Source organism: Aplidium turbinatum, chromosome 2 (assembly GCF_918807975.1).
Source record: "Aplidium turbinatum chromosome 2, kaAplTurb1.1, whole genome shotgun sequence".
Lineage (NCBI taxonomy): Eukaryota > Metazoa > Chordata > Ascidiacea > Aplousobranchia > Polyclinidae > Aplidium > Aplidium turbinatum.
In genome coordinates, this window is record NC_137473.1 from 11041406 (window position 1) to 11053290 (window position 11885).

Consider the following 11885-nt stretch of genomic DNA (forward strand, 5'->3'; position numbering starts at 1 on the left):
AGTGATTTCTTACTTGCCTTTACAAGGTTTACAGATTTACGTGGGCAGGTTAATGCTATCTATTCCGACAATGGAAGTACCTTTCAGGCAGCATCTAAGAAGTTACCCGAGTTGATAGAATCAGCTGAATTTCACAACGCCCTGAGACAGAGAGAGATAAACTGGGAATTTATACCTCCGTATGCTCCGGCGCAAGGTGGCGCCTGGGAGGCAATGGTTAAACAATTTAAAATTGCATTTTTTCACATTTTGGACTCTTCAATTCGTAAGCCCAATTTTATTGAACTGCTTACGTACACAGGCAGTGCCGTTCGGATCGTGAACGAACGCCCTTTGGTACCTTTGAGTGACGACCCTAGGGATTTTACTGTCATCACCCCTGCCTCACTTTTGACCCCATACTTAGACCCATACTGTGCTGTTGGGCAACCACATGATCGTGACCAATTAAGAAGGGATTATCGGTTCAATTTGTCACTTTCTCAGCAGTTTTGGAGTAAATGGATCGATTTTTACTTGCCAGGTCTTCAGGGCCGGAAAAAATGGCTAAAAATGGCCGAGAATTTGGAGCCTGGTCAACTTGTAGTGGTAGGTTCTCTCCAGGACATTGGTAAACGTGGGAAGTATCAACTTGGGAGGGTGCATGAGGTAGTTCCACAAATTAGGAAAGGGAAGCCTGTGGTTCGTAGAGCTAAAGTTGCCGTCTGCAACTATGATGAGAGTACGGGGAAAGTGAAAGTAGACTATGTGTTGAGGGATATTTCGTGCCTCGCCCCCGTAAAGAACACCTAAGTGTTAGGGTTTGAGCCTGGTTTTGTCTGCGGTGGCCGACACTTGTCTGAGCCCAGAACAGTCGGTTATTATCGCAATCATTGTATATAGCATCACTTTTTGCGTGTACCTACTACCTAAGGTACCAATTTCATGTATCGTCGTGTTTATTCTTATTGCTGTTCATTCTTTGCATGCCCTTTGTATTTGCGTATTAACTTAAACGTGAGCGATTCAAACAATTTGTGTATCATGTGTTTTTATTCATTGGCTCACAATTGTCGTCAATTCTTTTTTAGTTATGCCATGTCAGACTGTCATAACTAGGGGCCGCTATGTTTCAGACGGTTGTTCGCCTGGTCAAACGTCATGTAGAAACCGTTCGGGTCTACTGAATATTACGTCATGGAAATTCCTAAAACATGAGCCAAAATTGCACCATCGTCCGTAAGACTCGTGTCAAACCTGTTGAAACCGGTTTAAACATGAAATGTTGCGTCGCGCTACTGCTGGCGTGCCTTTGAGTTATCACAAATTTTTCTGATTCATTCTCGAAGTTGTTTGTTGGAAGTCGGTCGCACATTTAACTGGTTTATTTGGTGCTTGCTAGCTGGACAAATTCTCCGTCTTTTATCCAAGTAATCTGTATCGTAGTGACAGTTTTTTAGAGGTGTAAGGCGTTGCACCAGTCATTTCGATAGCCGCGGGCTAATTTTACAGAAATACACTGTTTGAAAAGAAGTTCAAGTGTGTGTTTCTTCGGTCATTTTATACAGACGAACGGATTCGGGAACTTTAAGTTAAAATTTTCCCACGAAGAGATTATGGTTTACCGCTGTGACCAATAGGGTCTTGGTAAGGTTTTAAAATTTTGGAAAATTTTAGCCTAGAGCTAGAAACGGCCATATTTTGGATGTCTTTGACCTTTGACCATTTAGAGTGACAATGTGACCGGTGTTGTGTTTTCAATACTTGTCAGCAGTACTATCACCTGTAAAAAAATTGGGTTCTTACCTAATCTACTTAAGCAGTAATAGGACCACAAACATGGCCAAAAACAAAAAAAAATGTGCCCCTCGGCAGACCCCCCCAAACTAAATGCTTTATAACTCTCGTGTTTCTCAATAAATTTCACTCAAATTTTGCAGGTGTTGATCATATAAGATAATGAAAAGGTGTGTAAAATTCAAGAAAAATTGAAGGGGTTGAATTTCTTGACTGTGTGAATTGACACGGAATGGCCCAATGGTAAAATTTCAAGTGGCTGGTGGCAGATCAAGCTCTCGTCAGATTACATTCTGATTTTTCACAACTAATTTTAGTAGTAATTGGTAAGTTTTCCAACCCCAAGCTAATAAAAATTTTATAAAAAGTTTTTTTCACTCCACCCTATTATATAGGCTATGTGTCAAAGACTTCTAAAACACTATCGATTGCACAAGGGTAGGCTAAGCACTGTAAGCAGTGTGGTCATTTTGCTGAAATGATGCAAACAAAAAAAAGGAAGCTACAATTTAAATAAAATCTTTACATTTGGAGAGAGACAAAAATAACCTAAGTTATCACAATTTTTAGTCTGATAAAATCTACTGCATTGTCAAATCATTTACAAAAAGCAATTGAGCAGTTATAAGAAAATATTTTCCTAAGCCTAACTGCATGTGGGGCCGTCCTAAAATATACCACAACTTCAGGTCAAGTTTTGTTGCTGCTGCGTTGGAAGTTTTAGCCTGCTTAAAGCTTTTCCACTTTGCAGATAAATGTGATGACACAATTCGTTTAGACAGCGATCAAATGAAGACTGTTTCGTCGCCCAATTATCTAGACAACGCAGATCACAACTTGGACTGTGACTACACCTTTGAAGCTGAGCAAGGATATCAAGTGGAAATTGACCTTGAAGTACATACAGAGAAATGCTGCAATTACGTGCAGTAGGCCTAATGGATTACTGCTTTATTTCAGTTACAAGATTTAAATGCCATAAGTTTCTAAACTTTCAGACTAAATAACAGGGCTGTTGAGCGAGGGATTTTGGCGTGTCCGGAGTTGGAGTGGTTAAAAAAAGGCCAATTACCAATTAAGATTTTATTTGCAATCTTTTAAACATGGCATTAAAGCCTTATTTACTGAAACACAGCCACGTGATCTGGAGCGGCGTCAAACAGATATCTTTTTGAGTGTCGTGCAAACGTTCCTTAAGCCAATAACGACTAGTTCGCTTAATTATATTTTGACAAGTAAAATATGCTCTGGCAGGACACAAACACGTTGCGAAAGCCTCCAGAAGACTGGTAACCCAGCCGACATTAAGAAACTGAGGCTCTGTTTTTCAGCTTTTTATTTATAAGATGCTTTTCACTCAACAAAAACCTTAACTGCTATACTGTAAAGAGAAGTGGAAAATCACATCATTTCTTAGAGGTCATTTTATCAGCTACATAATGTCACCACATATTGTCTGGTCAGATCCGTACTTGATCTCATGAAGATATGTAGGCTACCAGAAAAATGTGATTGTCTGGGTTACTTCCACAAGCAGTATTTTCTTGTGAAACCTCTGCGCCATAAATTGTTTAAACTGAAGATTATAACACCTTCTTGATTATAATCCATAAAATTCATAGCGACATCTATCAGTTGACAAAGTCATTAAAAACACCCGTTCCACTGTGCCCCGCCTTTATTTCTTCAATCTGCACTTAACCTTAGTTTTTTCAATTGAAAATGATGACGTTGACATAACAGACAAACTGAATTTTGTTTATTATTTAAGGTTTTGGATGGAAATATAATCTTAAATCAGGTCGAAGGCGAAGTTCTAAAATCCACAGCTGTTTCTATTGGACAAAGTTTAAGAATTCTTTTTCATACCGACGGAAATGTCAATAACAAGGGATTCAGAGCTACCTATCGACAGAAGCAGCTGCAGCGGAATTTTCCTGGCAAGTGTAATTAGAAACGTAACCGACAGTTGGGACAAAAAGGTCAAGCCATTATCAAGATTAACTGCATATAGTGCTCTAATTTGGACCCTCTTTGTCCTTTGTTTTTGTTTCAAAAATAGCAAATTTGCCTGAAAACCTATTCAGTCGGGAAAAGCATACCAAGAATATTGTTATGGAGAAGTTGAAAATTACGTTAGACGAGAGTATGTTAAAATGCAGGCTACAGCCTACATATAAATAATGTTGACAGAAGGTCCAACGGGTGGGATGTAGGCCTAATTTTGACTTTACTGGAGGCTACAATATATTTTGATGAAATTTTATTATTACGTCGCTTGAAATCGCATAGTTCAACAACAATAGCCTAACTCTTATTGTTTGTACTCAGTTTTGCCAACGTGTGAAAGCGAAGCATACTTGCAAGCAACCAATACTCCGCAACTCATAGTTTCTCCTGGTTACCCGAATGGATATCCTAATAATTACCGGTGTGACTGGACCATCTTAGCTGTTGGCGATAAGAGCATCTTGCTGACCATCAAGGACCTTGTGACGGAAACATGTTGTGATTATGTTGAGGTAACAGCAGAAAAGTATAAAAGCAAACATGTATCAAATAAGTCGCCCATATCAAAGAGAAGTATGGCAGTTCCAACTTCCAAGATATATCTGTCTACCAATAAATCTGCAATAAAATTATACGGTAGGAAATTTTTTCTCCTGTGATCTGTTTCCCACCGTATGATTTACTCGTAATCATTCTTGTATAAATGAAAAAAAGAGAATTTCGACACTTTAAACCCTAATTAACGTAAAGTCAATAGAGGATCCGCGTAAAGCAGCTACAAAAGCATCTAATTTAGTGAAAAAAATTGAATGCAGTAATATTGACGACCTTTTAAAGTAGGGGAGACTGGGGATAAGTGGGACAAAATTTTAAGGTTTCAGAAAAAAGCAAATTACAATTTTTTGCTTCGCGAAATTTTATTACTAGCGCTTGTATTTTGTGGAGTTTGATGCCCTTCATTAATCTTGGATTGCATGAAATCATAGGTTTAAAGAAAAATGAATGGTTTGAATTTGAAAGCAGTGAGTCAAATGGGTATATATGGGACACGTGCAGGAGAACTGGGACACATGGTTAGGAGAAGTGGGACACCTTGGGGTGAAATGGGCAGTACAAAGAATGCACACAAGTTTTGCTGTTGAAACTTGTCTTTTGATTTTATTACAGTAATAACAAACTCAAATTACAAAAGTGATGTTAACAGTCAGCATCACACTATAGAAATGCAATGTTTCAAGCATGTTTGTGAAAAAATATCTTCGATCTTTTAACGAATATCAAGATCTCCAAACTTCACGGCAAATATTATGCTGTCCTTGGTAGCCTACGAAGTGTTGTTCCTTTCGAAAATGACCTTGGAAGAATGGAGAAATATAACAATATCAAGTGGAGAAATAGGGTGGGAGTCAGGGACTTGCGGATAAACAAATTTGTTGTTGAATTTACTAGTTTACCGTAAAAAGGTAACCATCACCTCTTCATCTTCAGTAGCCTAGATGTTTCCTCAACTTGAGCCACATATAATTCAGAATTGAGAGCCTTCTCCATTTTAAATTCTACAAGAACATATCACCCCATTTGCAAGGCATCTAGATCCACACCTCCTAAATAAATTGGATCTAAAAATTCATCTTCACTTTTTTCAAGTTCGTCATCTTTACTATCTGCCATGATCGTCACACGAATGAATCGTAACCCTACGATGAGAACTAGCACTACTATAGGGGAGAACTGGGACAGCCTGTCCCAGTTCTCCACTTCTCCTGCAAGATGTTTTTAAGCCATTTTGTAGTTCTACCATTTATCTTGCAAAAGGATGACTTCTTTACCACCATCAATGCAAGCTGATACCTGAAGCAACACAGCTCATTAACAAAAACTAATAAGTTATACCTTTATTATTCGAGCACTATTACAAAATAGTGCCAAGCCTAACGTTTTCCACTCAAAAACTAGTTACAACGATTGAAGTTGAATAGCTGCTACAACAATGGTCTCAACTGCACACAAGTGAAAGGAAACTGATGTTTACGTGAACACGTGATCGTTAGCATGACTGAATGTATAACGCGGGAAATATTGCAAGTGTCCCAGTTGTAACGCGTCCCAATTATCCCCACACTCCCCTACGGCCTACATATAGTTCAAACAGAAATAGAAAATTTTGGGTGAAAATTCAATGTTCATGACAAAGTCCAAATTGAAATTCTTCTGTTGCAGATCGCGATTTCGGGTAGTGAACCCTCTTCAGTACAACTAATTAGCTCATACTATCAGTAAAATTTACAGCAATTCACTTTAGAAAATGACTAAAAATGTTATGTGGTTGCCAAGGAACAAATTAGTTTGCGAGCAGTAATAATGACAATTTCTATGCAAATTATGAGGGTTATTAGGTCATACAACCGACAGTTGCAACAATAAAAAGCACGAAATTATGAAACATTCAGGCGAAGTATTTAAATTCTAACAACAAACAAAGGGGTCAGTCAAGCTGACATACGCCTAAGCCTTCTTGTATCATTTCTGTATCATTTGTATCATTCTTATATCATTTGTTAAGTTTGTGCTTTTCAGTCCAGAGTGTCGTTACAGCTATAGTGCAAAGTCAAATTTACCTTACGACTTTTCATTTTATGTATATTGCAGATTTAAATCCTGTTGAGGACACACGTACGTGTCGAAAACGTTTGAGTCAATGTGTTCGATATTTTGTTTTGTATGTATAGTAGGCTACATTTTGTTAAACCCGCTAAGGTTACTTTGTTTTGCTTGTCAACAACCAATTACGATTACTCTATGCCCAGTACGCTAAATACTGATTCTCCTTGTGATTTCGTTTCACGTGCTATACCCTCTCCTAAGCTACAACACTTTTCCAAAGTCTTAATCATCCGAGTTATTCGGCTGCCATTAAGCTTTATCCTACATGTCGTGGAAATATTTTTTCTCTCAATTGCAGACCGTTTCATTGTCATTGTTTGAGCGGTGTACATTTTAACGCGTGCTTTTTTCAGATATTTGATGGATTGACTAGCATGGGAAAATATTTAGGACAATTGAAAGCTCCAGTTAACATTGTATCGCACACCACAACCATGAGAATCCGACTCTTTACAGATGACACTACGCAGAAAAAAGGGTTTACAGCTAGTTATAGATTAGGTGAGGTAGGCTAGATGTTTTGAAGATTTTTTCAACCTGTTGACATACATATTCTGCAGCGTTTATATCAAGCAATAGAAAGTATAATTTTTTAAAGGCTACCTTTTCAAAAAATATTTTCATCTGTTGACAGACGTATATGTTCTGTAGGGTATTGATGCATGGATGTTACATTTACTCATATTTCCATTCAATAAAAAAAGCAATAATAATTATGTTTAGCGGAAAACTGTGGCAGTGCACTTGTTGCCTCAACGTCAGCGGCGGCAATACGCACACCAGGATATCCGTTGGACCATGCTGATAATCTTGATTGTATGTGGACGTTGCGGTCTAAAGATAGCGTTCAAATTGAATTGAGTATCACCGCTGGAGAAACTGAAGAAGGACACGATTATATTCAAGTAATTTCATCGCTAATTTTTCAAAACAAATGCAACTTACACAGTTAATCCTTTTTTATGATTATTATCTTGTTTTTGTGATTTAGTTTTCCGTGCTTCAAGAAAGCAACAAACCTGATTAAAATCTGCCCACTTTGTAAGCAGAACATTTCAGAACGTATTAACGCTGTCGGCCTAGATAGAAAATCAAGCGTTGTTTACGATGATTCAACGTCTGCAGACGTTGACTTAATGTAATGAACGCGTCAGAACATATAAAAACATTGCATTGCGTCACCTGTGTACCCTAGGCCTAGACAGGAGACAGCTCTTGGATATTGGAAGAGGACATCTTATTGAACCAACGAAAAGAGCTTGAATCGAAACAAATCTTCCAATTTTGAGTGAATGTTTGGCAAATTAAATCCTAATAATCAATTGATAAAAGTCATTGACTTCTCATGTTTTAAGGTACTTGATGACTTACGTCCAATTTCCAGATTGGAAGGTGTGCTTACTCCAACAACTTATATTTCAACTGGGGAAATAATGAGAGTTTACTTTCATTCTGATGAAGGCGCCACCAGAGATGGTTTTACTGGATCTTTTAAACAAGGTATCATCAATGAGCAATTTCGTAGTTATTACAGTGAAAATGACAAAATATTAGTTTTTGAAGCGCTTAATGTGTAGGCATTTAGTTTATGATCAGATTGCCTTTTTAAGACTTTGTATCAATAACCTGCTTTACTTCACTTTGGTTTTAGTTTGCAACCTAGATATGCTTTAGCAAAATAGACTTCTAATTGAGGATTTGTGGTTGGTTTCACTACAAGCAACACACTACAACCTTGCCTCCCTAAACATGGTTTAGCAAAAACTTTGATATGAATTACAGATTCGAATACAACTTGTACTCAATCGCGCCTTTTTCTTGCTTCTTCGTCTTTGTATAAAATGCCTGTTCCAGGCTTAGGCGTTCATGCATAGCTCTTTCTATTTATCCCGGTACTTGACTGTATTAAAAATTGTTGTGGTTGTAACGTGAAGAACATCTTCTTATGAGGCGGCAATTCAGGCAACATCTCTTAACAACCGCGCCTGATTTTGTAACAAGGCAAAATGCAATTTACGATACATTTTAAGCTCAAATTACTGTTTATTTTTCAGTGTGTAGATTCTATTACAACGTCACTTCAAGCCGTGAATATTTGAGTTCGCCAAATTATCCCAACTATTCACACCGCAATTTGGATTGCACCTACTATCTTCAAGCTCCTTTAAATAATCGAATTCAGTTGATGATATTAGACGTTCAGACACAGTCATGTTGCGACTACGTCCAGGTAAGCAGCCTATTAATGCTATTTTATTCTACAGTCGACTGTTTTTTACAGTTGTTTAATGTTTAATTTTCGAACCAAGGACGTATAGCCACGCTGCCACGGAAGGCTTGGGAGGCAATCGCCCCCCAAAAGTTTATCTTACTCCAAAAAAACATGTTTTAGTAGCCTACTACAACAACGTTTTATTATCCAGTGTAATTCATGTTGAATGATGTTTGCTTCTCTAACAGTCGCTTTTACCCCTCTAAAGTTTTCTTTCTAACTACATCACTGGGTGGAGCTGGAGCTAGGTCGGACTATAAAAAAAATTTAAAAAGTCCCTTTTGATAAATCAAGAGCCAGTAACTATACAAGCTACTTAATCGTCTTGTGGAACCAAGGGTTTATCTGTAAACTACACCGGTTCTTGAACAAGCAGATGGTTCACATGATTATTGAGCTAATTTGTAAAAGAAGTTTCACCACTACCGGAACTTGTGAGCAAAGTGTAGGTTCAGAAAACGGCGCCTTGCCTATTGTGGCTCTGCGTGTAGCACACCAATTTTCAAACAGAGCTCAGGATCTTTGTGACTTAAAAAACGAAACAACATTATGACTGTTCGATACCGGTCCTAACAATTAGTCTGGACCACCACTCTATCGAAGATACGAAGAGCCCTTAGACTCTTGGCTGGCGAAGAAAATTAAAAAACTATTTATGTTTAAATAAGAACTTTTTAATTATCTCGATGAGGGTAAATTAACAGCCTGTTAAGATTTTTGGTGAATAATAACTTCATTTGTTGCTTATGTTGATAGGGACGTTCTTCCTGGTAGTCAGCACAAGACTGAATACGCATTTCAAGGAATAGCGAACAATAGAAACACTTGTCCATCGCTACTAATTTTTGCTACTGTAGTATAACAGCTGCCGAGAAATATTATTACTATATGTTTGCTCTCGTAGTTCAGTTGGATGACATACTCCAACTTCGTTGCAAGAAGGTCCGCCCGTTAGCTCAGTGGTTACGCGCCCGTCTCAAGATCAAGCGGCGCTGGTTCGGCTCTCAGACTATGCGCTTGAGCAACGCATTTCAAGACTGCTCTCCATTCAGCGGCACCTAGTGAATAGAATAATTTCCCAGCAACAACACTTCCAGCACCCGTGGCTCAGTGGTTATCGCCTTCGGCTCTGGTGCTGGTAGCCTTGGGTTCGATTCCAGGTCGGGTCATATCAATGACTTTAAAAAGGGTACCGATTGTGTTCTTTCTTGCATAACGCAGTGAGGATAAATCGGGTAATAATCTGGTGACATATTATCACCCTCTTCCAATCTGCCTTGAGCCAGCATGGAAGCAATACGGCTCATAAAATCGCATGAAACCCTGTCCGCCCCGATAGCTCAATTGGTTAGCGCGTCACTTCTGGAACGAAGAAGCTTCAAGATCAAGCGGCGCTGGTTCGACTCTCGGGGTGTGCGCTTGAGCAACGCACGTTAAGGACTGCTCTCCATTCAGCGGCATCTAATGGATGGAATAGTTCCCCGGCAACAAGACTTCAACACTCGGAAACTTCACTCTGTCAATCTCGGTGACCGGGCCTGCGTCAGTGATTCAAAGCCTCTACAAGTATGCGAAACTGCCAGGATTAAGCTCTGCAAGAAGCTTTCCCAGTCCGAGGATAAAGATTCAATCAATCAATCAAGTAACCCATCTTGATGCGCAATCTGCTGCAAGCGGAGATAGCGAATGATTATAACAACACTTCAACAATCGGAAAACTTCACTCTGCCAATCTCGGTAACCAGCGCTGTTTCAAGAGTCTTTACAAGTACTCGAAACTACCAGAAATAACCCATCAAGGTTTTGTCAGGCCCAGGATAAAGATTCAAAAACCAACCAACCAAACCAAGGTCAAGCAATGACGGTTGAATTCTCGTGGTATGAGCTTGAGTAACACGTTTCATGATCCGGATTGCAACTAATGATACTTTGTCAATGAAGGAATCTACAGACAATTACACTTCAATAGCAAGATAAACTTGCATTCTGTCAATCTCGATGACCTGGCCTGCGGCAGCAGTACAAAGCCTCCACAAGTATATAAAGCTGCTGGGATTAAGCCTCCAAAGAGAATTTCTCTGTCTGAAGATAAAGTTTAAATCAATCAAGTGGTAGTTGCATAGCCGAGTGGTGAGAGTCCTGTTAAGGCATTCGAAGGCACCGCTTCGACACCGCTCAAAACATGTGGCTGTGTATTTGGAAAGGTGGACAGGAAGGTCGGTTTCCTTGCTTTCCAGTGCACCCTAAACCTTCAACTATCGGAGAAAAGTATACGACAGTATAGGATACGACAAAAACAGCTGGTAGCCTAACGTGTTTGTGCAAATACGTTTTATGTCATTGCTGGTGTTGTATTATAACAGTTTGCTTTGCGTTCTTGTAGATCAGCAATGGTGACACAGTTTTACATACATATCGAGGAAAGGACGTTGTGCTACCTCAAACGCTTGTTTCATCGGGGAGAGAAATGAGTGTTTTCTACCACACGGATGCAAGCGTTGGCAGCAAAGGATTTCGATTCACCTACGAAATAACTCCTGCATAATCAAACTTTGCTTGGAGCTTGGTTGCATAACTTTGTTTTTTAATCTAGTGATGACATTTTTTGTAGGTGTAGACCACACTACTGTCAAATAAAAATTAGGTTTCGGTTCGCCTACGACCACAGTGCCTGGAACACTTTAACCTGAGGCAAGAATCCTTTACAATTTGTATTGAAATAAAATACATGCATGGTAGCGTGACGCAGTAGATAAAGAGCTTGTTTTTCAATTATTAGATCGTTCATTGTTCAAGGATCCTGGTTCGACTTCCGGCTTTAGCTTGTTGTTGAAGCTCCTTCCATGGGCAATAGGCTTTAAACACACACTAGGTTTGCAGTTTGCCCAATAGCTATTCAGGACATACCAAAATAAACTGGGATCTGATATAAAGAGCCACTGTGCTAGTCAAGCATGTGTTTGAAGCTTTCTAAGAAATATGAATTTTTTTTAATTGATTTCAATCTTTATCCTCGGATTGGGAAAGCTTCTTGTAGAGCGTAATCCTGGCAGTTTCGCATACTTGTAGAGGCTTTAAATCACTCACGCAGGCCTGGTCACCGAGATTGACAGAGTGAGGTTTCCGATTGTTGAAGTCTTGTTGCCGAGAAATTATTCCATCC

The 11885-nt window shown here is 39.0% G+C and overlaps 1 protein-coding gene across 1 annotated transcript; it reads left to right on the top strand.

Annotated features, from left to right (window-relative positions):
- The first annotated feature begins 7265 nt into the window (after positions 1 to 7265).
- LOC145788231 (CUB domain-containing protein 2-like) lies at positions 7266 to 11336 on the top strand. Its single transcript, XM_082599994.1, has 4 exons — positions 7266 to 7355; positions 7806 to 7950; positions 8505 to 8680; positions 11106 to 11336. The coding sequence occupies exons 1-4, from the start codon at positions 7269 to 7271 to the stop codon at positions 11265 to 11267; spliced, it is 570 nt and encodes a 189-aa protein (XP_082456120.1). The 5' UTR covers positions 7266 to 7268; the 3' UTR covers positions 11268 to 11336.
- Positions 11337 to 11885: the final 549 nt, after the last annotated feature.